General features: G+C 45.5%; 1 protein-coding gene across 1 annotated transcript in view; it reads left to right on the forward strand.

Annotated features, from left to right (window-relative positions):
- LOC125448682 (protein phosphatase inhibitor 2-like) overlaps nt 1-15,132 on the forward strand; it is a 100,598-nt gene extending 85,466 nt beyond the window's left edge. Inside the window, exon 11 of the mRNA XM_048524111.2 lies at nt 15,031-15,132. Coding sequence (XP_048380068.1) covers nt 15,031-15,032 — 2 coding nt within the window. The 3' untranslated portion in view covers nt 15,033-15,132. The remainder of the gene's footprint in view (nt 1-15,030) is intronic.
- Nucleotides 15,133-26,298: the final 11,166 nt, after the last annotated feature.

A 26,298-nucleotide genomic window follows, 5' to 3' on the forward strand; every position in this document is an offset into this window, starting at 1 on the left:
GGGCCTAGACCCTTCATCAGAGAGGGGGATGGGGAGAGGGTTCTGGAATAAATAGGGAGAGAGGGGGAGGCGGACCGAAGATGGAGAGAAAAGAAGAGCCCAAAGAGGATCCCCCTCGTTCTCACACACCACCCAACCAACCTCCGGATACAACGCATCATCCTCTGACACTTCCGCCATCTACAGTCCGACCCCACCACCCAAGACATTTTTCCATCCCCACCCCTGTCTGCTTCCCGGAGAGACCACTCTCTCCGTGACTCCCTTGTTCGCTCCACACTGCCCTCCAACCCCACCACACCCGGCACCTTCCCCTGCAACCGCAGGAAATGCTACACTTGCCCCCACACCTCCTCCCTCACCCCAATCCCAGGCCCCAAGATGACTTTCCACGTTAAGCAGAGGTTCACCTGCACATCTGCCAATGTGGTATACTGCATCCACTGTACCCGGTGTGGCTTCCTCTACATTGGGGAAACCAAGCGGAGGCTTGGGGACCGCTTTGCAGAACACCTTCGCTCGGTTCGCAATAAACAACTGCACCTCCCAGTCGCAAACCATTTCCACTCCCCCTCCCATTCTTTAGATGACATGTCCATCATGGGCCTCCTGCAGTGCCACAATGATGCCACCCGAAGGTTGCAGGAACAGCAACTCATATTCCGCTTGGGAACCCTGCAGCCCAATGGTATCAATGTGGACTTCACCAGCTTCAAAATCTCCCCTTTCCCCACCACATCCCAAAACCAGTCCAGTTCGTCCCCTCCCCCCACTGCACCACACAACCAGCCCAGCTCTTCCCCCCAACCCACTGCATCCCAAAACCAATCCAACCTGTCTCTGCCTCCCTAACCTGTTCTTCCTCTCACCCATCCCTTCCTCCCACCCCAAGCCGCACCTCCATCTCCTACCTACTAACCTCATCCCACCTCCTTGACCTGTCCATCTTCCCTGGACTGACCTATCCCCTCCCTACCTCCCTACCTATACTCTCCTCTCCACCTATCTTCTTTTCTCTCCATCTTGGGTCCGCCTCCCCCTCTCTCCCTATTTATTCCAGAACCCTCACCCCATCCCCCTCTCTGATGAAGAGTCTAGGCCCGAAACATCAGCTTTTGTGCTCCTGAGATGCTGCTTGGCCTGCTGTGTTCATCCAGCCTCACATTTCGTTATAAGGGAGGAAGAGGTGGGGTTTAGGGCCAGTGTACGTACGGAAGAGGGATTGTTCCACGTAATCTACAAAGAGGCAATCACAAAGGCATTTGGGAGTCCTAGTTCAGGATTCTCTTAAGGCTAACGTGCAGGTTCAGTTGTAGATAGAAAAACAAATGTAATGTTAGAATTCATTTCAAGAGAGTTAGAAAGCAAGAGCAGAGATGTAATACTGAGACTGCTTAAGGCTCTGCTCAGACTGCATTTGGAACTTGGTCAGCAGTTTTAGGCTCTCTGTCTAAGGAAGGATGTACTGGCATCGGAGGGAGCCCAGAGGAGGTTTACAAGAACAATCCTGGGGATGAAGGGCTTGTCATATGAGGAGCGGCTGAAGACCCTGGGTCCGTACTCATTGGAGTTTAGAAGTAGAGGGAGGAATCTCACTGAAATTTACAGAATACTGAGCGGTCTAGATAAAGTAGACATGGAGAAGATGTTTCCACTAATATGAGAGACTAGGACCCGGGATCAGAGCCCCAGAGTGAAGGGACAACCCTTTAGAAATGAAATGAGGAGGAGTTTCTTCAGCCAGAGGGTGATGAATCTATGGAATTCATTGCGCTGCTGAGGCCAGGCCATTGAGTGTATTTAAGAACTGAATTAGCTTTAATGTCACATACTCAGGTGTTACAGTGAAAAGTTTACAAGTTGTCATTTTAGGGACATAGGGGAGGCGATGGCCTAGTGATAATGTTCTGGGGACCCGGGTTCGAATCCCCCCATGGCAGGTGGTGGAATTTAAATTCAGTAAATATCTGGAATTAATAGTCAAATTATGACCATAAATCCATTGTCGATTGTTAAGGGGAAAACCCACCTGGTTCATTAATGTCCTTTAGAGAAGGAAACTGCCATCCCTACCAGGTCTGGCTGACATGTGACAGCAACGTGGTTGACTCTTAAACACCCTCTAGGCAATCAGGGATGGGCAATAAATGCTGCCTGGCCTTCGATGCCCTCATCCTGTGAATTAATAAAAGAAAAATATGGCACAGTTTCTTCAGCACAATTTCTTTGGGGAAAAAAATTAGAAAGTAGAGAAATAATAAGCCCAGTATTGCAGATTGTAGGAATAAATTAGAAAATAGAGAAATTTAAAAGTTCAGAACAAACGTCCTTCCAACCCAGTCCACTCTAGCTGCTAGCCTTCAGTCTGCATCAAGCCTTGACTCCAGACTGTGCCAGGCTTCACCTCAAGATTCTCAAGGCTGGGAGACCACAGTGGATTCCCCTCAAGACTGCAAGTCCGCACTGAGGCCATGCTGGGGGAAAAGATCTCCACGTACCTCCAAAAGACCACCACACTGAGTCGCTGAGAGATCATCACACTAGGCAACAGACACCACACCAGATCAAAATACTGCCACGCTGGTCCAGGAGTTTGTCTCGCCAGACCAGAAGGGAGACCACCATGCCAGGCCAAGAGGATGTTCGCCAGGTCTGCGATGAGGCCTGGAGTTCATGCTGGGTGTCTGACGCCTGGAGTTCAAGTCCAGGCTGAGGCAGGGAATCTGAGGTTGAGTAGAAAGAAGTAAGAAAAGAGAAGACAGAAAAGAAACACAAAAAACATTAAAGAAAAAGAAACGCTCAGAGCGGACGAGGTCTCGCTGAAGCATCCAACTCTGCTACCATCTTTGATTCTATTGCAGTCTAAGTCAGAGCGAAATAGGTTCTTGGTTATTAAGGGGGTTACAAGGAGAACGGGGTTGAGAAATACATCAACCAGATATGAGACTCAATGGACCAATGGCCCAGTTCTGCTCTTTACCTTATGGTGTAAATGATTTATCCTCGAATGTAGGAGGGTTGATCAGAAAGTTTGCAGATGATAAAGAAAAAGGGTGAGATGGTAAGGAGGATAACCTTGATTACCAGAGGCTGTAGATTAACTGGTCGGATGAGCTGATCAGTGGCAAGTGGAATTCAACAACTGATTATGAGGGGGTGCACTTGGTCCGGACAAACAGGGCTATGGAACACCCGATGAACAGTGGTATCCTGGAAAGTAACGAGAATCAGAGGGGCCACTGTGTGCATGCCCACCAGTCCTAAAGTTATCAGGACAGATGTATAACGTGTGGGATACTTGCCTTTCTTAGCCAAGCATAGAGTTGAAGAGCAGGGAGGTTATGCTGGAACTGTATAAAATGTTGGTTAAGCCACAGTTGGAGCACTGGGTACAGTTGTGGAATCCACATTATAGGAGGGATGTGATTTCACAGGAAAAAGTGCAGAGTAAATTTACCAGGATGATTTGATTTGATTTATTATTGTCACATACCAAGATACAGTGAAAAGTATTATTTTGTATGCTACCAGACAAATCATGCCTTTCATAAGTACATCAAGGTAATAGAATACAATACAGAATATAGTATTACAGCTACAGAGAATCGCTACTCTAACAGTGCAATGAGCAATCAATATATAAGAGGCCTGTTCATAAGTCTGATAACAGCGGGGAAGAAGCTGTTCTTAAATGCACTGAAACTTATGCATCGTCTGCCTGATGGAGTAGGGTTGGTTTAACCAGGGTGGGAGGGGTGTTTAATTATGTTGGCTGCTTTCCCAAGGCAGTGGAAAGTACAGACAGAGTCAATGGAAGGAAAGCTGGCTCTCTGTAGTGTTACAGAGAAGGCGAGGTGAATTGAAAGAAAATCCCTGTTTAACCCTAACAGTGAACAAATTAACAGAACCACTAACAAACCGAAAAAGTTTACCCCCACGCCCAACTCCTAAATATTCCCTAACTAAACAAAGTTCTAGTGGTATGCTATTTCAATAAACACAAGTCCCACCTATATAACCCAGGTAGTAAGAAAAGAAAATTAAAACTTGATCTCTCAAGGTCTGCACAGAATGTGTCTTCCAGATTGCTGTGTATTTGCCACTGTCTCTCTAAATCATAAATGCCTTTCTTCTGCTGTTCTCAAGTCATAAATGTCTTTCTTCCTCCGTTCTTGCTGTCAAGGATGTTTTCTCCATGAAGACTGTTAGCTGTAAGTGCCTTGGTACCTTTTATGGATAAAATGGTACTTTCTTGGAGAACTTGACAATTTCTTGTAGGAGCTAGGTGCCTATTTCTCAGATGGCAGCTTATTCTCACACTGATCTTCAAAAAACCCTCTCCTTATCCACCTTGGATGACATATCAATCTTCTTAGAAGAGCATTGGTCCAGGTTGTCAAGACCATCAATTTTAAATTCAATTGGCTTTCAATCGCTAAGTGCTTGGTTTAAATTAATTGGCTGGTTCCAAAACACCAAAGCAAGCTTAGGTTTCCAATTGATACAGGTTTCAATTTCAGAACCAGCCGTACATCTTCAGCTACATGCAGACTCTTTTTTTTCTGTATAGATCAAAGCTTAGAAGAGCACGTTATCTATTAAAGATACATAGCTATGGAGAAGGAGAGCATTAGGCAAAATGGGAGGATATTTAATTGGGGAAGAGGAAACTATGACGCGATTAGACATGATTTAGGAAGCATGGACTGGCAGCAATTGTTCCATGGTAAGGGAACTATAGACATGTGGAGACTGTTTAAGGAACAGTTGTTGGGAGTGATGAGTAAATATGTCCCTCTGAGACAGGCAAGAAGGGGTAAGATAAAGGAACCTTGGATGACGAGAGCGGTGGAGCTTCTTGTGAAAAGGAAGAAGGTAGCTTACATAAGGTGGAGGAAGCTAGGGTCAAGTTCAGCTAGAGAGGATTACATGCAGGCAAGGAAGGAGCTCAAAAATGGTCTGAGGAGAGCCAGGAGGGGGCACGAGAAAGGCTTGGCCGAAGGAATCCGGGAAAACACAAAGGCATTTTACACTTACGTGAGGAATAAGAGAATGGTCAAAGAAAGAGTAGGGCCGATCAGGGATAGCATAGGGAACTTGACTGGAGGGCTTATCTTATGAAGAGAGATTGACTGAGCTCGGTCTCTTTTCATTGGAGAAAAGGAGGAGGAGAGGGGACCTAATTGAGGTATACAAGATAATGAGAGGCATAGATAGAGTTGATAGCCAGAGACTATTTCCCAGGGCTGAAATGGCTAGCACGAGGGGTCATAGTTTTAAGCTGGTTGGAGGAAATTATAGAGGATGTCAGAGGCGGGTTCCTTACACAGAGAGTTGTGAGAGCATGGAATGCGTTGCCAGCAGCAGTTGTGGAAGCAAGGTCATTGGGGACATTTAAGAGACTGCTGGACATGCATATGGTCACAGAAATTTGAGGGTGCATACATGAGGATCAATGGTCGGCACAACATTGTGGGCTGAAGGGCCTGTCCTGTGCTGTACTGTTCTATGTTCTATGTTCTATGAACCATACTCTACACAACTTTGTAACAGTAGTTTCTTGTGGACTTGCCAGAGCAGTTGCCATATGGTATTTTTTTTTAAAATGTAAGAATCAGTGTGGACGTGCTGAATTTCCTTAATCTTCTAAAGAAGTAGAAGCTTTCTTGACTGTACATTGATGTGGATAGACCAGGACAGTTCATTGGTCATAGTTACTCCTTGGAATTTGATGCTGTTCATCTCATCTCCACCTCAGCACCATTGATACAGACAGTGGTATGTCCTTCACTCTACTTTATGACATTACAATGGCTCTCAGAGGGGTATTTTGTCCAGGGTTTTTTTGTGAAAAAAGGTTGAGACAGAGATATCAAGCAGTCTGCTCAATGCCAATAGAGGAAACAATTTGTGAGGTCTTGATTTTTTGTTTAAAGTTGGAACAATATAAGCAGCCTGAATGGGTGGGATCAAGCTCCCACAGAAGCAGGATTTTTAGTTTTAGCTTTCTGCAGTTCCTGGAGTCTTGAAGTTAGATGCAGAATCTCTTATTCCTCTCTATGTTACAGCTAAAAGCTGTGGGGTTCTCTTCCTGCTGCTAGAATTGTATATGAGACAATCTGCTTTCCTGAAATCGCCTTTGCCATGTGTGTGTTTATGGGATGTTAGTATATTGGAACAGCTAATTAGTAATAATGAATATATATGTAATTTTGTTAAACATTTCAATAGACTTACAGCTAAGCTAATTCTTTTCTTGTGTTTTTATTTTGTATTTTAACTGCAGTATTAAAATAAAGCGTGTTTTGCTTAAAGTCGAGTAGTTTGACCAATTGAATTGCATCTGGAATGTAATGCCTTACACTTACCTTTGAAATAATAAAAAGTTAGGGTCTAGGCTAAATATCTGCTTAATATATTTTGAGGGGCTTTAGTCTGGTCTGTACAGCTTCCTGAAGGCGATGACCAGCTCTTTCATTTTGGTGATATTGAGGGAGAGATTGCTGTCTTTACACCATACCAAGAAGCTGACTATCTCTTCCCTGTACTCTGTCTCCTCAGTGTTTGAGATCCAACCAATGACGGGGGCATCATCAGCAAATTTGTAAATGGGTCAGAGCTGAATTTGACTACACAGAATTGAGTGTATAATGAGAATAGTAAGGGGCTTGGTACACATCATTGCGGGGCACCAGTGTTAAGGATTATTGTAGAGGAGGTGTTGTTACCTATCCTTACTGATCGAGGTGTTTGGGTCAGCAAGTTGAGGATCCAGATGCAGAGTGGAGAGACCTCTCCACCTATCTTCTTTACTCTCCATCTTCGGTCCGCCTCCCCCTCTCTCCCTATTTATTCCAGTTCCCTCTCCCCATCCCCCCTCTCTGATGAAGGGTCTAGGCCCGAAACGTCAGCTTTTGTGCTCCTGAGATGCTGCTTGGCCTGCTGTGTTCATCCAGCCTCACATTTTATTATCTTGGATTCTCCAGCATCTGCAGTTCCTATTATCTCTGATACTATTTCTTGTCCATCCCTAGTTTCCCCTTGAGAAGGTGGTGGTGAGCTGCCTTCTTGAACCTCCTGCTGCGGGTTGACCCACAATGCCATTAGGGAAGGAATTCCAGGATTTTGTCCCAGCGACACTAAAGGAACGGCGATATGATGAGTGACTTGGAGGGGAACTTGGAGGTGGTGGCGTTCCCATATATCTGCTGCCCCTGTCCTTCTAAATGGAAGTGGTCGTGGGTTTGGAAGGTGCTGTCTGAGAATTTTTGGTGAATTTCTGCAGGGCATCTTGTAGATAGTACACAGTGCTGCTACTGAGTGTCAGTGGTGAAGGGAGTGAATGCTTGTGGATGTGGTGCTGATTAAGCGGGATGCTTTGTCCTGGATGGTGTCAAGCTTCTTGAGTGTTGTTGGGGCTGCACTCGTCGAGGCAAGTGGGAGTATTCCATCACACTCCTGCCTTGTGCCTTGTAGATGGTGGACAGGCTTTGGGGAGTCAGGAGATGAGTTACTCGCCGCAGTATTCCCAGCTTCTGGCCTGCTCTTGTAGCCACTGTGTTAATGTGGTGAGTCCTGTTGAGTTTCTGGTCAATGGTAACTCCCAGGGAGGTTGATAGTGGGGGATTCAGTGATGGTAATAACAATGAATGTCAAGGGATGATGATTAGATTGTCTCTTATCGGTGATGGTCATAGCCTGGCATTTGTGTGGCGCGAACGTTACTTCCCACTTGTCAGCTCAAGCCTGGATATTGTCCAGATCTTGTTGCATGTGAACATGGGCTGCTTCAGTACCTGAGGAGTCATGAATGGTGCTGAACATTGTGTAATCATCAGCAAACATCCCCATTTCTGACCTTATGTTGGAGGGAAGGTCATTGATGAAGCAGTTGGAGATGGTTGGGCCTAGGACACTACCCTCAGGAACTCCTGCACAGATGTCCTGGAGCTGAGGTGATTGACCTCTCACAACCACGACCATCTTCCTCTGTGTCTGATATGACTCCAACCACCGGAGGGTTTGCCCCTGATTCCCACTGATTCAGTTTTACTTGGGCTCCTTGATGCCACACTCGGTCGAACGCAGCCTTGATATCAAGGGCTGTCACTCCCACCTCCCCCCTGGAATTCAGCTCTTTTGTCCATGTTTGAACCAAGGCTGTAATGAGGTCAGTATCTGAGTGGCCCTGGCGGAACCCAAACTGGGCGTCACTGAGCAGCTTATTGCTGAGCAGGTGCTGCTTGATAGCACTGTTACTGACACCTTCCATCACTTTACTGATGATCGAGAGGAGGCTGATGGAGCGGTAATTGGCCGGGATGGATTTGTCCAGCTTTTTATGTACAGGACAGACCTAGGTAATTTTCCACATTGTCGGGTAGATAACAGCATTGTAACTGGACTGGAACAGCATGGCTCAGGGAGCAGCAAATTCTGGAGTACAAGTCTTCAGTACCATTCCCGGAATATTGCCAGGGCCCAGAGCCTTTACAGTGTCCAGGATCTCCAACTGTTTCTTGATATCACGTGGAGTGAATCGAATTGGCTGAAGACTGGCATCTGTAATGCTGGGGACCATTGGAAGAGGCCGAGATGGATCATCCACCTCGATCTTTTGATATCTTTTGCCCTGATGTGCTAGGGTCTTCCATCATTGAGGATGGGGGTATTCGTGGAGCCTCCTCCCCCGATGCATTGTTTAATTGACCACCAACATTCACACTTGGATGTGGCAGGACAGCAGAGCTTCGATCTGATCCATTGGTTGTGGGATTGCTTAGCTCTGTCTATCACTTGCTACTTTTGCTGTATGGTGTGCAAGTAGTCCTGTTTGGTGGCTTCACCAGGTTGATAACTCATCTTCGGGTATGCCTAGTGCTGCCCCTGGCATGCCCTCCTGCACTGCCCATTGAACCAGTGTTGATCCCCTGGCTTGGTAGTGATGGTTGAGTGGGGGATATGCTGGGCCTTGAGGTTACAGATTGTGTTGCAGTACAATTCTGCTGCTGATGGCCCACAGTGCATCATGGATGCACAGCCTTGTGTTGCTAGATCGGTGCGAAGTCTGTCCTGTTTAGCACAGTGACAGTGCCACACAACACAATGGAGGTTGTTCCCAATGTGAAGGTGGGACTTTGTCTCCACAAGGACTGTGCAATGGTCGCTCTCAGCGATACTGTCATGGTCAGATGCAACTGCAGCCATTACATGTGTGCCATTATCAACCTCTCGAAGCACTTCATAATGATGGCTGTCAGAGCTACCTTGTGATAATCATTAATGTGCTTACCAGATTTTTCTTTGGCACTGAAATGATAGTGGTCGTCTTGAAGCAGGTGGGAACCTCACATTACAGTAAAGAGAGGTTAAGGATGCCTGCAAATACTCCCGCCAGCTGGTCCATGCAAGATCTGAATACGCAGTCGTGGAATTCATCCAGACCAGTCGCTGCCACTGGGTTCACTGTCAAAAAGGCCGATCTGATGTCTGTGGGCAGTGACTGTGGTTACAGGTACACCTGAGGCTGTTGGTCATTTCACTGACCTTCTGTTCGAAGCGAGCATAAGATGGATTGAGCTCGTCAGGGAGGGATGCGTTGTCGTCAGCGATTCGACTGGACTTCACTTTGTAGCCTGTTAAATCTTATAAGCCACGACACAGTTGACTTGTGTTTGTGTGGTCAGCCTGGTAGTCTAGTTTGTCTCTTGGCATCCCTGACGGCTTTGTGAAGATCATACCTAGATTTCCTGTAGAGGTTAAGATCACCACCTGACTTGAATGCCTCGGACCAAGACTTCAGTAGGGAGTGGCTGCTGTAGTACATGCATAGTTTCTGTTTGGGGAACGCTTGGTTTCGCTTCGTTGGCGTGCAGTCTTCAACACACTTATTGATGAAGTCTGTGATGGTTGTGGCATAATCATTTATGTTGGCTGCTGAGTTCTTGAGTATGGGCCAGTCTGACTCTAAGCAATCATGTCAGATCCTGCCTGGGCTGTAGAGTTTCAGTTACAGAGTCATAGAGATGTACAGCACGGAAACAGACCCTTCAGCTCATGCTGACCAGATATCCTAGACAAATCTAGCCCCTTTTGCCAATATTTGGCTGATATCCCTCTACTCCGTTCCTATTCATATACCCATCTGGATGCCTTTTAAATGTACCAGCCTCTATCACTTCCTCTGGCAGCTCATTTCAAAAAACACACCACCCTCTGTGTGAAAATGTTGCCCCTTAGGTCCCTTTTCAATCTTTCCCCTCTCACCTTAAACCTATGTCCTCTACAATTGGCCACCCCCACCTCAGGGAAAAGACCTTGAATATTCACCCTTTCCACGACTCATGATTTCATAAACCTCCATGAGATCACCCCTCAGCCTTCAACACTCCAGTGAAAATAGCCCCAGATTATTCAGCCTCTCCCTGTAGCTCAAACTCTTCAACCCTGGCAACATCCTTTTAAAGCTTTTCTGAATCCTTTCAAGTTTCACAACATCCCTCCTATAGCAGAGAGACCAGAACTGAACACAGTATCCAGAAGTGGCCTAACCAATGTCCTGTACAGCTGCAACATGCCCTCCCAATTCCTAGACTCAATGCACTGACCAATAAAGGCAATTGTGAAGAAAGCTAATAGCATGCTGGCCTTCATAACAAGAGGAGCAAAGAGGTCCTTCTGCAGCTGTACAGGGCCCTGATGAGACCGCACCTAGAGTATTGTGTGCAGTTTTGGTCTCCCAATTTGAGGAAGGGAATTCTGGCTATTGAGGGAGTGCAGCATAGAATCACTAGGTTAATTCCCGGAATGGCGGGACTATCATATGTTGAATGATTGGCGCACCTGGGCTTGTATACACTTGAGTTTAGAAGGATGAGAGCGGATCTGATTGAGACGTATAAGATTATTAAGGGATTGGACATTCTGGAGTCAGGAAGCATGTTTCTGCTGATGGGTGAGTCCAGAACCAGAGGACATAGTTTAAAAATAAGGGGTAGGCCATTTTGAACAGAGTTGAGGAAAAACTTCTTCACCCAGAGAGTGGTGGATATATGGAATGCTCTGCCCCAGAAGGCAGTGGAGGCCAAGTCTCTGGATACTTTCAAGAAAGAGATAGATATAGCTCTTACAGATAGTAGAATCAAGGGTTATGGGGATAAGGCAGGAACAGGATACTGATTGTGGATGATCAGCCATGATCATAATGAATGGTGGTGCTGGCTCAAAGGGCTGAATGGCCTACTCCTGCACGTATTGTCTATTGCCTATGGTCTATTGTCTAATTGTACCAAAACACCTTCTTAACGGTCCTACCTACCTGTGACTCCACTTTCAAGGAAGTTTGAACATGCCCTCCAAGGCCTCTGTTCAGTAACACTCCCCATTAATTATATAAATCCTGCCTGATTTGCCCTTCCTTAATGCAGCGCCTTGCATTTATATAAATAAAACTCCACCTGCCACTCAGCCCATTGGCCCATCTGATGAAGATCCCATTGTACTCTGAGGTAACCTTCCTCACTGTCCACTGTACCTCCAATTTTGGCATCTTCTGCAAACTTACTAACCATACCTTCTGTATTTACACCCAAATCATTTATATCAATGGCGAAAAATAATGGGACCCAACACTGATCCTTGTGGCACACTGTTGGTCACAGCCTCCAGCCTGACAGGTAACACTGCACCACCACACCCTCCGCCTTCTACCTTCGAGCCCGTTCTGCATCTAAGTGCCAAGTTCACCCTGTATTCCATGCGATCTAACCTTGCTAACCAGTCTACCATGAGGAACATTGACAAATGCCTTGCTGAAGTCCATAAAGATCGTGTCTGCCGCTCTGTTCTAATCAATCAATGTTCTGAGTTCAATTTTTTGAACAGTTTTTGAACAGTTAACTCTGTTTACAATCCACAGAAGCTGCCGGACCTGCTGCATTTTCCTAGCAATCTCTGTTATTCTTGTCTGAAGATGGGGTTAGCACAGTTAGTTGGTTGTCTTTGACTGGTGCAAACTGGGCTGAAGGATTTGTTTTAATATTTTCGACAATTGTGTCTCCAAAGGAAGAAAATGGTCAAGATGAACAGTGTTAAGAGGATCAAAAGGGGTACAGAGCAAAAGCAGGAACTGAAGCAGCCCCATTAATAGTAAGAGGCAGAGCAGGAGTATAGGGCTGAATGCTGTTTTTTTCTTTTGTATATATCAAAAGATTTAACCGGAAGCAGGAAGAACTCACAAGGGGAAACATAGAAAACATGGAAAATTACAGCACAGTACAGGTCCCTTGGCCCTCGATGTTGTGCCGACCTGTGAACCCAATCTGAAGCCCATCTAACCTACACTATTCCATTATCATCCATATGTTAATCCAATGACCATTTAAATGCTCTTAAAGTTGGCGAATCTACTACTGTTGCAGGCAGGGCATTCCACGCCCTTACTATTCTCTGAGTAAAGAACCTACCTCTGGCATCTGTCCTATATCTTTCACCCCTCAGTTTAAAGCTATGTCCCCTCGTGCTAGCCATCTCTGTCCGAGGAAAAAGGCTCTCACTGTCCATCCCATCTAATCCTCTGATCATCTTGTATGAAGTTAGGAGAAGGGTATGTTTACAGGGAGAAATGCAGAGGGCATTGGGAGGAGCTTCATAAAGGGCAGAAACTCCAGCTAGATGGGCCAAGTGACCCTGGTGCTACACTGGAAATACTTTGCAGAAGGTGTTCGGGTGTGTTGCTATGGTGCATTGCAGCTTACTTTGCAGGTGGTACAGGCTGGACTATAGAACAGGTTGCCTTGGTAACATGCCCGTTCTACACAGCTTATTCCTATCATTGGAGACTTCCAGCCAGGAGGAAATTGAATGACCTCAAAGTGTTTGGTCAGCAGGGTGAGGATTTGGAGCAGGGATTTGTTGCGGGGGAGGTGGTGTGTGTGTGGTGAAACACATGGTTTTGGAATGCATTGAGTGTTCTTATCCTGGCCTAGATGGTGGACAGTGGATGTCTTACAGGGACATGAGATGCAGTAAACATTTTGAGATGGGACAGAATGGAATAGGATGAAAGGAGAGACATCCCGAAGTGAAGCTTCCCCAGGCAGCACATTGTACCTGCACAAGATTCCATCGCGTGACATTTGACCATATTTATATTAACAGGCGTTACATTTTTAATTCATTAATTCACAGGATATGGGCATCACGGGCTGGGTCCGCTTTAATTACTAATCCCTAATTGCTCAGAGGGCAGTTAAGATTTGGAGTCACGTGTAGGTCCGACTGGGTAAGGATGTCAGATTTCCATCCCTAAAAGACATCAGCAAACCAGATGGACCTAATTTAATGGCAGTTGACATGATCGCTAGCTTTAATTCCAGATTTCTTGAAATTGAATTCAAATTTTACTATCTGCCATGATAGGATTTCAGCACATCTCCCTAGTGCTCCTGGATTACTTGTGTAGGGACATTACCATTGCAATACCACAGTTCAATAATGAAGTTAATCTTGCTCCAGCTCCTTGCTGGTTTGTTGTGGGATCTGTTGTTTCAGTATCACAGACACCATTCCAGCTCCCCCCGAGCCTTTCAGGATTGACTTAAAAAGCAGAAGTACTTAGTCGTCTCGTGAGTAACTTGTGGGATCTCACTGTGCACCCAACATTGCCATGCCAACTTCTATACTGAAGGGTGGAGCAGGTTTGCAAAGCTGAATGGTCTCCTTTTTTTTGTTTCCTAAGTGGTCCACAAGACCATAAGATATAGGAGCAGATTTAGGCTATTCGGCCCATCAGATTCCCTTCACCATTCAATCATGGCTGGTTTGTTTCTCAACTCCGTTAAAAAGAGTCATAGTTCCCTTGCCTTCTCCTTCTAATCCTTGATCCGTTTACTAATCAAGAGCTATCTCTGTCTTAAATACACTCAATGACTTGGCTTCCACAGACCTCTGTGGCGATGATTTCTACATATTACCCATACTCTGGCTGAAGAAATTCCTCATCTCAGTTCTAAAAGGTCATCTCTTCTCTCTGAGGCTACGCCCTCAGGTCCTTGTTTCTCCTACTAATGGAAGCATCTTCTCCATCCTATCCAGACCTGTCATTATTTTGTCAGCTACAATCAGATTCCCACTAATCTGTCTAAACTCCATCGCGTACAGACCCAGGGTCCTCAACCGCTCCTCGTATAACAAGCTCAGTTTTGTCAAACTTCCTGTGGACCCCTTCCAACGCCAGCATGTCCTTCCTTAGATACGGGGCCCAAAACTGCTCACAGTATTCTAAATGGGGCCTGACCAGAACAGTACACAGCCTCAGCAGTACATCCCTGCTCTTGTATTCTAGCCCTGTTGAAATAAATGCCAACATTGCATTTACATTGGCCTCAGATAGCTAGTTTTGACCACCTTGGGCTGTTTTTGAATGATGAGACACCATGCTAAATAGGTACTCAGGCCTTTATCGGTTATAATTTTGTTGGCAATGGAGGTTCTTAATATCCCGCAACTGATAGGACCAGAACATGGACTGGTTTGTAGGGCAATGTAGAAGCAGACTGGGGCTGGTAGGTGGGGGATGCAGGGATTGGGGCAAAATTGGATAGTGTTTAAGGAGAACTGAGCACTGACAAGAAGGGCTGAATGGCCACCTTCTCTAAGACTTTCTGATTTGAACCTTGTGACTGGCTATAACACTACATTGAGGCCCTGCTCAAAACCCTAGTTCCAGAACTCCTGTGTTTGAATTAATATCCATCCTTGGGAAGCCAATAGATCTCTGGGATCATCCATGTTGAAAGGAGCCAACGTATATTCACATTCTCTTCATTTATCAAACCAGGCTGTGTACACATACCATCTAGTTCTGTTGGAATCAGCTCACATTCCAAACTGCGAAGTGACTTTCCCCATCTGGCTTGCATCCACTGATCTTGACTGAAGATTGGACCGAAATGCCAAGACAGCCGTGATTAAGAAATGGTTTGTGTAGTCAGTTCCATGGAGATCTGATTTGCTTTCTTTCTTCTGCAGAATCCTTCCAAGATCCCAGCCCAGAGAGCTGCAAATTGCTAGCTTCCCAAGAATTGCTGCCTAGGAATTGCAATGTCTGCACAAAGTAACTGCTTCCTGGACTATTTTACTTTGTTGAAAAACTGCCTATGTGGTTGCCTTATGATGTGTCCCATAAATTTTTTTTGACTGGACTGTCATTTATAAATGTTTTACACTTATCTTGGGATTTTGATTTTGTAAATACTGAGAATTTTGTTTTGGTGTATGGTGCTTTATGTTTTATCAGTATGGTTTAATAAACTAGAATAACAGAATTGATGGTACTGGCCTACTGCCTTGTTAGTGGGCCATTGCATTTATCAACAGACAAAATAAAAACCAACAGAACTGCGGATGCTGTAAATCAGGAACAAAAACAGAAGTTGCTGGAAAAGCTCAGCAGGCCTGGCAGCATCAGCTCTGAGGAAGGGTTACCAGACCCGAAACATTAACTAAGATTTTTTTTCTGCCAGACCTGCTGAGCTTTTCCAGCAACTTCTGGCCTTTGTTTTATCAACAGACCTTCATGATGGAGACATTCCTGTTGGACTAGGATCTTCAAAGTCATCAATAGGGTACCATGGACCTCTGATGGGACAAATGATTATTAACATGGGGGACATGGTCACCGGTAGTGACAATCCAGACCCTATCATTTCAAGTATTTACTATAGAACATTCACACCATATTTTCACCACAGAATTTACATGATCGTTCACAGAGGATGACATGATCACTAAGATTCAATATTGTCATGGAAATGGACAAGGAGGGGTCTCAAATGAAAGTTCTCAACTGGGGAATTTTAATAAGATCAGATATGATTTGGCCAGGGTGGACTGGGAACAGATATTTCAGGTCCCAGAACAGCAGCATGCATTCGAGAAGGAGATGTGCACAGTACAGAGCCAACATGCTCAAGTAAAGAACATAACAGTACTGGTTGTAACCATAATAATGCAGAGAATCCTTACTGTGTGGAATCAGGCCATTCAGCCTAATGAGTCCTCACTGACCCCCCCCCAAGGCCATCCCACCCACACCCATCCCCCTACCCTATCACTGGAACCCTGCATTCCCCATGGCCTACACACTTAACCTACACATCCCTGAAGACTGTGGGTAATTTAGCATGGCCAATTCACCTAATTTGCACACCTTTGAACTGTGGGTGCAAACCAGAGCACCCAGTGGAAACCCACGCTCACACGGGGAGAATGTGTAAACTCTACACAGACAGCTGCCTGAGGGTGAAATTAAACCTGGATCCCTAGCGCTGTGAGGCTGCAATTCTAACCACTGAGCCACCATCAAATCATGTGAACCCTCGCTATAAAGGGAGATAACAGCATTGGATTAAGATAAGTGAAGCTTATGTCAAATACTAAGAGCTCAAAGCAGCAGAAACCATAGAGTAATATAGAATCTGCAAGATGGAATTTAAATGGGAGATTAAGTAAGCTAAAAAGGGAAATGAAAGGACACTGGCAAGGAAAGTAAAGGAAAATCCCAAATTGTTTTCCAGATACATAGCAGTTGAAAGGATAACAAGAGATAGAATAGTCCCCATTAAGGACCAGTGTAGTAAATTGTTCATGGAGCCAGAGGATTTAGGTAAATGAATACTTTGTGTCAGTATCCACTAGTGAGAGAGACACGATGGGTATAAAATCAGGGAGAAGGGCTCTGCTACAAATTAAGAAATTAGCAAAGTCAGAGAGGAGGCTTTAGGTGATCTGACAGACTCAGATAAGTTGCCAGGGTCAGATGAAATGCATCCCAAGTTGTTGAGTGAGTCAAGGGAGGAAACAGCAGAGCACTTGCATAAATGTTCAATTCCTCTTTGGCCACAGGAGAGGTGCTGTGTAACTGGAGGGCAGCCAATGTGTTGCAGCTGTTCACAAAAGGGAGCAAGACATAAAGCAGGAAACTATAGGTCAGTCAGTCTAACTTCAATAAAAACCAAAAGAACTGCGGATGCTGTAAATCAGGAACAGAAACAAAGTAGCTGGAAAAGCCGAGCAGGTCTGGCAGCATCTGTGGAGGGAAAAAAACAGTTAATGTTTTGTTTGTGGTGCCCGGTTCCAAGGATGGGTCACCGGACCCGAAATGTTAACTCCTTTTCCTTCACAGATGCTGCCAATCAATGGTGGAGAAAATACGGGAAACAATTCTGAGGGACAGAATTATTCTGCATTTGGGGAAGCAGGGGTTGAAGAACAGACAGCATGGCTTTGTCAGGGGGAAGTCATGCCTGACCAACTTGACTGAACTTTCAAAGAGGTGACCACTTGTATCAGTGAGGTCCATGAATGTGTTCTTTGCTTGAACTTTTGATAAGACCCCGCATGAGAGACTGATTGCAAAGGTAAGAAGCCCCCATGGTCCAACGAGGCCTGGCAAACAGGATCCACAGTTGACTGAGTGGCAGGAAGCAGAGGGTGATGGTTGACGGGCTGGAAGTCTGTGTCCAGTGTGCCCCACAGGGGTCAGTGGTGGGACTTTTGTTGTTTGTGGTTTATATAAATGATTCAGACTTGAATGTAGGAGGATTGGCCAGTGAGGTTGCATGATAAGGATTAATAAATGAGGCTTTATGGGTTGGGTTTAGGAGCAGAAAAGGCAACAGTCACACTGCTAAGAGTATACTACTGCCCCCCAAATAGTGAGAGGGAGGGAAAGAACATGTATGTGGACAAATTTCTGCCAATCAGAATAAGACAGCAATATGTGTAGGGGACTTTATTGCAATATCAAATGGATTTCAAATAATACAAGGGGCATTGAGGATAATAAATTCATTTTTTCTAAACAATATGTGACAAACCCAATGAGACGGGATGCAATTCCGGATTTGGTTTTGGGAAGTGAAGATGGACAAGTGGGTGAAGTGACCATAGGTAACCATAGTTGGTGACCATATCCAGGATAGTGACCACAATCTGGTTAGATTTACTATGATGGAAAAGGGCAGAGATAAATCAGGAGTAAAGGTTTTTAACTGGGGGAAGGTAAATTTTACAAGACTGAGAAGTGATTTGGCTGTGGTGGTCTGGACAAGACTGCTAATGGATAAATCAGTGGTAAACCCATGGGAGATACTAAATAGTGAGATCCTTAGGGCACAATGCAGACATATGCCCCCCAGATATAAGCATGGTCCTGCCAAATCTAGACTCCCATGGTTGTTCAGAAGAATACAGGGAAAGATTAAATAGAAAAATAAAGGCTATGATAGTCACTAACATCACAGCACTGCAGATAGCCTACAGGAGTATAGAAAGTACAGGCAGCAAATGAGAAGAGAAATGAGGAAGTCAAAGAAAAATCATGAAAAAATATTAGCAAATAAGATAAAGGAAATCTCAAAGATGTTTTACCAGTATATAAAGAGCAAAAGGATTACCTATCAGAGATGAAAAAGGGGAACTTGTCTGAAGATGGATATGGGAAGAATTTTGAATTAATTTTTGGACTCAGGATTCACAAAGGAAAGGGATGATGCGGATACAGTAATCCGAGAGGAGCAGCCGGAAATACTGGACAAAATAATTGTAACGAGAGAGGAAGTGTTGGAGGAGCTGGTGTCCTTGACAGTGGATGAGTCATGCAGGGTCAGATGGATAGCTTGCTAGGATGTTGGAGGAGGTCAGCGAGGAAATAGCAGATTATTTTCCAGCTTTATTAGTGAGTGCTGGAGAACCAGGGTCATGCAAATGTGATTGTCTTGTTTAAAACAGGTGTAAAGGAAATGCCAAACAATTGTAAGCCATTTAGTTTTACCTCGCTGGTGGGCCAATTGTTAGAATCAATCCTGAAAGATTGCCAGACTGTCACTTAGAAAAGCATGGGCTAGTCAGGGTTAATCAGCATGGCTTTGAGATTTGATTGAATTCTTTGAGGAAATGACAAGGAGGATCAATAAGGGTTGTGTAGTGGGTATTGTCTTACATGGATTTTAGTGAAGCATTTAAGTCAAGGTCCTATATGGCAGAATGGTCAAAAAACCCAAAAGCCCATGGGATACAGGGTATTTTGTCAAATTGGTTGGTTTAGTAACAGGAAACAAAGTACAAAGCACAATGTTTAAATAAACAAGTTGCATCACACTGCAACACCCCAGAACTCCAGAGAATGGAAGAGGAACACCTACAAAGTTTTCACTGACAACAGATACCCAAGAAGTTTCATCCACGACACCTACAAAACAAACACCAGTTAGAGGACACAGTACAAGAGAAGACACTAGCAACGCAGCCCAGCATCAAAAATATGTCAGAAACGGCTACCAGGCTCCTAAGACCGTGTAAGATCATGATTGCACACAAACCTACAGCAACACTGCATCCAAGATAATAAAATGTGAGGCTGGATGAACACAGCAGGCCCAGCAGCATCTCAGGAGCACAAAAGCTGACATTTCGGGCCTAGACCCTTCATCAGAGAGGGGGATGGGGAGAGGGTTCTGGAATAAATAGGGAGAGAGGGGGAGGCGGACCGAAGATGGAGAGAAAAAAAGAGAAAAGAAAAGAGAAAATTCGATTCCTCCCACTTCCTACAGAAAGGCCCTCCGCTTCTTCTTGTCCCGCAGGCCCGATCAGTCCCCCTCCGCCGACACCCTCATCCGCCTAGCAGAACTCGTCCTCAGCCTCAACAACTTCTCTTTCGACTCCTCCCACTTCCTACAGACTAAGGGGGTGGCCATGGGCACCTGCATGGGCCCCAGCTATGCCTGCCTCTTTGTAGGTTATGTGGAACAGTCCCTCTTCCGCACCTACACAGGCCCCAAACCCCACCTCTTCCTCCGTTACATTGATGACTGTATCGGCGGCGCCTCTTGCTCCCCAGAGGAGTTCGAACAGTTCATCCACTTCACCAACACCTTCCACACCAAACTTCAGTTCACCTGGGCCATCTTCAGCATATCCCTCACCTTCCTGGACCTCTCAGTCTCCATCTCAGGCAACCAACTTGTAACTGATGTCCATTTCAATCCCACCGACTCCCACAGCTACCTAGAATACACATCCTCCCACCCACCCTCCTGCAAAAATTCCATCCCCTATTCCCAATTCCTCCGCCTCCGCCGCATATGCTCCCACGACAAGACATTCCACTCCCGCACATCCCAGATGTCCAAGTTCTTCAAGGACCGGAACTTTCCCCCCACAGTGGTCGAGAACGCCCTTGACCGCGTCTCCCGCATTTCCCGCAACACATCCCTCACACCCCGCCCCCGCCACAACTGCCCAAAGAGAATCCCCCTCGTTCTCACACACCACCCCACCAACCTCCGGATACGACGCATCATCCTCCGACACTTCTGCCATCTATAATCCGACCCCACCACCCAAGACAGTTTTCCATCCCCACCCTTGTCTGCTTTCCGGAGAGACCACTCTCTCCGTGACTCCCTTGTTCACTCCACACTCCCCTCCAACCCCACCACACCCGGCACCTTCCCCTGCAACCACAGGAAATGCTACACTTGCCCCCACACCTCCTCCCTCACCCCTATCCCAGGCCCCAAGATGACTTTCCACATTAAGCAGAGGTTCACCTGCACATCTGCCAAAGTGGTATACTGCATCCACTGTACCCGGTGTGGCTTCCTCTACATTGGGGAAACCAAGCGGAGGTTTGGAGACCGCTTTGCAGAACACCTCCGCTCGGTTCGCAATAAACAACTGCACCTCCCAGTCGCAAACCATTTCTACTCACCCTCCCATTCTTTAGATGACATGTCCATCATGGGCCTCCTGCAGTGCCACAATGATGCCACCCGAAGGTTGCAGGAACAGCAACTCATATTCCGCTTGGGAACCCTGCAGCCCACTGGTATCAATGTGGACTTCACCAGCTTCAAAATCTCCCCTTTCCCCACCACATCCCAAAACCAGTCCAGTTCGTCCCCTCCTCCCACTGCATCCCAAAACCAGTCCAACCTGTCTCTGCCTTCCTAACCCGCTCTTCCTCTCACCTATCCCTTCCTCCCACCCCAAGCCGCACCTCCATCTCCTACCTACTAACCTCATCCCACCTCCTTGACCTGTCCGTCTTCCCTGGACTGACCTATCCTCTCCCTACCTCCCCACCTATACTCTCCTCTCCTCCTATCTTCTTTTCTCTCCATCTTGGGTCCGCCTCCCCCTCTCTCCCTATTTATTCCAGAACCCTCTCCCCATTCCCCTCTCTGATGAAGGGTCTAGGCCCGAAATGTCAGCTTTTGTGCTCCTGAGATGCTGCTTGGCCTGCTGTGTTCATCCAGCCTCACGTTTTATTATCTTGGATTCTCCAGCATCTGCAGTTCCCATTATCACAGCAACACTGCATCAACTGTTATCAAAGACCCTATACTGACAGTAAACAATGTGATACACAGAATACCGCACAGTGAGTGCAATAAACATTACATTGGGCAAGCAGGGAGGGAACTGACGACCGGGAATCACAAACACCAGCTGGCAGTGAAAAGGAGACGACCTACATTCACTTGTCTCCATACACACGGACAATACGGGCCGTCAGATTGACTGGGACAAAGTGACCATACTGGGACAAGCGAACATCCGGATGTCCAGAAGCCCTGGGTTTTAACGCAGGACTGTATTAACAGACACTCGGAAATAAGCCCTGTTTACAGACCACTGCTAAAACAACAGAACTGGAAGCGACAAGACCATCACACCAGAGGATCATCTAAATCCAGAAGGAAGCAGAGCGCCAACTCTTTGATTAGAGGCCGTACTGGTGATGTTGCCTAGAAAGGTAACAAAATATCTGCCCACCAGAACCACCAGCTTGCCAAGCTAACATACAACTGCACCCACAACCTGAGCTACAAATTTTTGCGAAGACTCTCCTAGGATGTTGCCAGGCCTGGAGAAATGTAGCTACGAGGAGAGCTTGGAGAGGTTGGGATTGTTTTCCTTGGAACAGAGAAGGCTCAAGGGCGACATGATTGAGGTATACAACATTGTGAGGGGTAGAGATAGAGTAGACAGGAGGAACGTGTTTGCCTTCGCAGAAAGTTCAAAAGCCCAGGGCCATTGATTCAAGCTCAGGGGCAGAAGGATGAGAGGGGACAGAGGGAAAAACATTTTTTTGATGAAGAACATGGTGGATGCCTGGAATTCACTGCCTGTGTTGGTGGCGGAGGCAGACATCCCAAACTCTTTATTAAAAAAGTACCTAGATCTGCAGGTACTGTGATGCTGTAAGTTACAAGGCCATGGGCAATGTGCACCATGTGCTGGAAGTTGTGATTAGAAAGGGCATCTGGATGTCTTTAGGTCAGCATAGACAGGACGGGCCAAATGGCCTCCTCATGTGCTGTGTCTGCGGTTCAATGGATACAAAAATTGGTGGTGTGGTAAATCATGAGGATGAAAGCCTTAGGCTCCAGGAGGATACATACTTGCTGGTAAGATGGACTAACCCATGGCAAATTGAATTTATTTCAGACAAATACAAGCTGATGAGAGATAATGGGAACTGCAGATGCTAGAGAATCCAAGATAACAAAGTATGGGGCTGGATGAACACAGCAGGCCCAGCAGCATCTTAGGGGCACAAAGGCTGATGTTTCAGGCCAAGACAAGCTGATACATTTGACCAGGAACAAATTAGGCAACAAATACATGATGAATGGTAGGACCCTGGGAAGCACCAATGATCAAAATGACATGGTGCTCAGGTCAACCAGTCCCTTCAGATATCGGGGCAGGTGGATAGGCAGGTTTGTGGGATTCTTGCCTTTATTGTGTGACGCACAGCAGCTAAGAGGCCATGCTAGAACCATAGAAAAATGTTGGCTAGGCCATGTTCAGAGTATTGTGTGCAATTCTGGAATCCACATTATAGGAGGCACATCAAAGCACTGGAGAGGATGCAGAGGAAATTTAGTGGGATGTTGCTGGGGTTGGAGAGTTTCAGTTATGAAGAGAGATTGGACAGACTGAGATTGTTTTCCTTAGACCAGACAAGGTTGAGGGTCATGATTGGGATGTAAAAACAATTATGACAGGCTTGGATAGAGTAGGTAGGAAGAAACCTTTCCCCTCGATGAATGGATCGATGATTGGGGGCATAGATTTTAAGTAAGGGTGCAGAAGGTTTAGGGGAAAAACGGTTTTCACAGATGAAACAAACAAAGAGACAAAGAAACCTACAGCACAGGAACAGGCTCTTCAGCCCTCCAAGCCTGCGCCGATCGAGATCCACTGTCTAACCTGTCATCTATTTTCTAAGGGTCTGTGTCCATTTGCTCTCTGCCCATCCATGTACCTGTCCAAGTATATCTTAAAAGACGCTAACATGACTGCGTCTACCACCTCCGCTGGCAACGCGTTCCAGACGCCCACCACCCTCTGTGTAAAGAACTTTCCACGCATATCTCCCATAAACTTTCCTCCTCTCACTTTGAACTCATGACCCCTAGTAATTGAGTCCCCCACTCTGGGAAAAAGCTTTTTGCTATCCACCTTGTCTATATCCCTCATGATTTTGTAGACCTCAATCAGGTCCCCACTCAATCTCCGTCTTTCTAATGAAAATAATAATAATCTATTCAACCTCTCTTCATAGCTAGCACCCTCCATACCAGGCAACATCCTGGTGAACCTCCTCTGCACCCTCTCCAAAGCATCCACATCCTTTTGGTAATGTGGCGACCAGAACTGTACACAGTACTTCAAATGTGGCCGAACCAAAGTCCTATACAACTGTAACATGACCTGCCAACTCTTGTACTCAACACCCCGCACAATGAAGGAAAGCATGCCATATGCCTTCTTGACCACCCAATTGACCTGCGTTGTCACCTTCAGGGAACAATGGACCTGATGGTGGTGGGAAACTAGAGATCACTGCCCAGGGTTAGGGTTAGGATAGTTGAGGCAGAAATCCTCATAACAATGAAGAAGTATTTAGATGTGCATTAAACAAAAGCTGAAAGAACTGATTTCTCTTCGCAAATGCTGCGAGATGTGCTGAGCTTTTCCAGCAACTTCTGTTTTTAGATGTGCACATGTGCTTTCAAGACTATGAGCCAAATGCAGGAAATTGGATTAGAATAGTTAGATGGTAGGACACGATGGGCCGAAGGGTATCTTTTATGCTATAGGTCTCTATAGATTCTAAATGACCACACATCAAATCTACATGATCACTAATGGAATCAACATTGTCACTTACATGGAATATATGATCACTAACAGTGTTTGGTTGACCACTAATAGAGGCTAGTTGGTCATCAGAGATAGTAGGAACTGCCGATGCTGGAGAATCTGAGATAACAAGATGAAGAGCTGGATGGACGCAGCAGGCCAAGCAGCATCAGAGGAGCAGGAAAGTTTGATATTTCGGTCGAGACCCTTCCAGTTGGTCATTAGTTGGGGCACACGATCACTCAGAATCTAAATGGTGCGGAAAGAGGCCATTCAGCCCAAACTCTCCAAAGAGCATTCCACCCAGACCCAACCCTCCCCCATCCCTTGAATCAACCCAACCTTCACATCCCTGGACACTATGGGCAATTTAGCATGGCTAATCCACTTGGCCTGCACATCTTTGGGCTGTGGGAGGAAACCGGAGCATCCGGTGGAAACCCACGCAGACACGGGGAGAATGTGCAAATTCCACATGGACACTCACCTGAGGGTGGAATTGAACCCAGGTCCCTGGTGCTATGAGGCAGCTGTGCTAACCACTGAGCCACCGTTCTGCCCCTCGGTCTACGTGATCCCGGATCACTAATAGGTTTTACACGATTTATAATAGGAATTGCATGGCACTAATGGAGTCTCCATGATCACTAATAGTTTCTACAGAGAATCTTAAAGCACTGAAAAACCCTCTGGCCATCAGGTCTGTGCCAATCAAAACCAAATGATCAGTATGAGGGAAGACATGGTCACCAAAAGGGTCTAAATAGAAGCAAATACAGTAGCAAAGTTTAAGGTGCATTTAGGCAGACATGTGAACAGGCAGCGGATAGAGGGGTAGAGAGATATCGACCATGTGCAGGCAGTTGGAATTAGCTTAGAATAGCATCATAGTCAGCACAGACACGGTGGGCCAAAGGACTTTTTCCTGAGCTGTACAGTTCTGTGTTCCACATGATCGCTAATAAAGTCTACATGACCATTAACAGGATTTACATGATCAGTAATTGGGTCTGCATCATCACTAATACATTCTGTGGTTATGAATGGAGGCAGTGATCACAAATGGGGTCTACAAGATCACAAATACATTCCATATGATTCCTAATTCGTTATCACTAATAAGTTCTGCACGATCGATAATAAGGATCATTTGATCACCAGTGGAGTCTGCACAGTTACTAATTGAAACTACATGATCAGTATTAGTTTCCAGATGACCACTAAGAGTACCGCATGATCAATAATAGGGACTACATGATGTTGCGACCCAAGGATAGCAAGCCAAGCCAAATAAACCTCACTCTCATTGGATTTGCAACAGCGAGAAATTAAAACATTCAATGACCAAACTGCCATATTGCTTCTAACCAAACTTTACAAATACCAGGCCTTCAACACCAAATGCTTTAAAATGTAAATAAAAATGAGCAATTTATTATTAATATTGTGACTTTAACAGAATTCAGATAAACAATTAGGTTATCTGTGATCTAAAGCCCAACTGTTTTGATCATGACCTCACTGACAAACAGGCATAGTTAGGGAGTTTTTTTAAAAAAGATGAAAAAATTGTAATTTGTCAGTTCAATAAACAGTTTTAAATAATTGATATCAGGCGTTTATAAAATCCTTGGACTATGGGTAGTTCACAGGTAAATAAACCTGCATCTCTGGCTTGAATTCCCAAGATACCAGTTAATGCAAGCTGTTTCCACAGACATTTCGAAATGGTTACTTATTTGTTACAGACTGGGATACTCTTCCCAGAACCTTTGATAACTAGAGAGAAACTAGAGACAGCAAAACTGAGCAGCACCATCTCCAGAAGACTTCAAATATCACGCTACCTCCTCCCCATCAGAACTAGTTCTTTCTTGCTTTCTTTTTACTATTTTCAATTAACATTCTTTGGCGTTGGACCTTCCTTAATTTGACCAATTGAACATCCACCTAGCTGCAGGCCTGAGCATAACAACAGCTCAGTACCAATTTGTCGACAGTGTCCCGTTATGGACCAGACAAGACCCCCTCAAAATATTTTAAGAAGGTCACCTACACACATATTTTTCTTATTTTAAA

Source organism: Stegostoma tigrinum, chromosome 45, assembly GCF_030684315.1.
Source record: "Stegostoma tigrinum isolate sSteTig4 chromosome 45, sSteTig4.hap1, whole genome shotgun sequence".
NCBI lineage: Eukaryota > Metazoa > Chordata > Chondrichthyes > Orectolobiformes > Stegostomatidae > Stegostoma > Stegostoma tigrinum.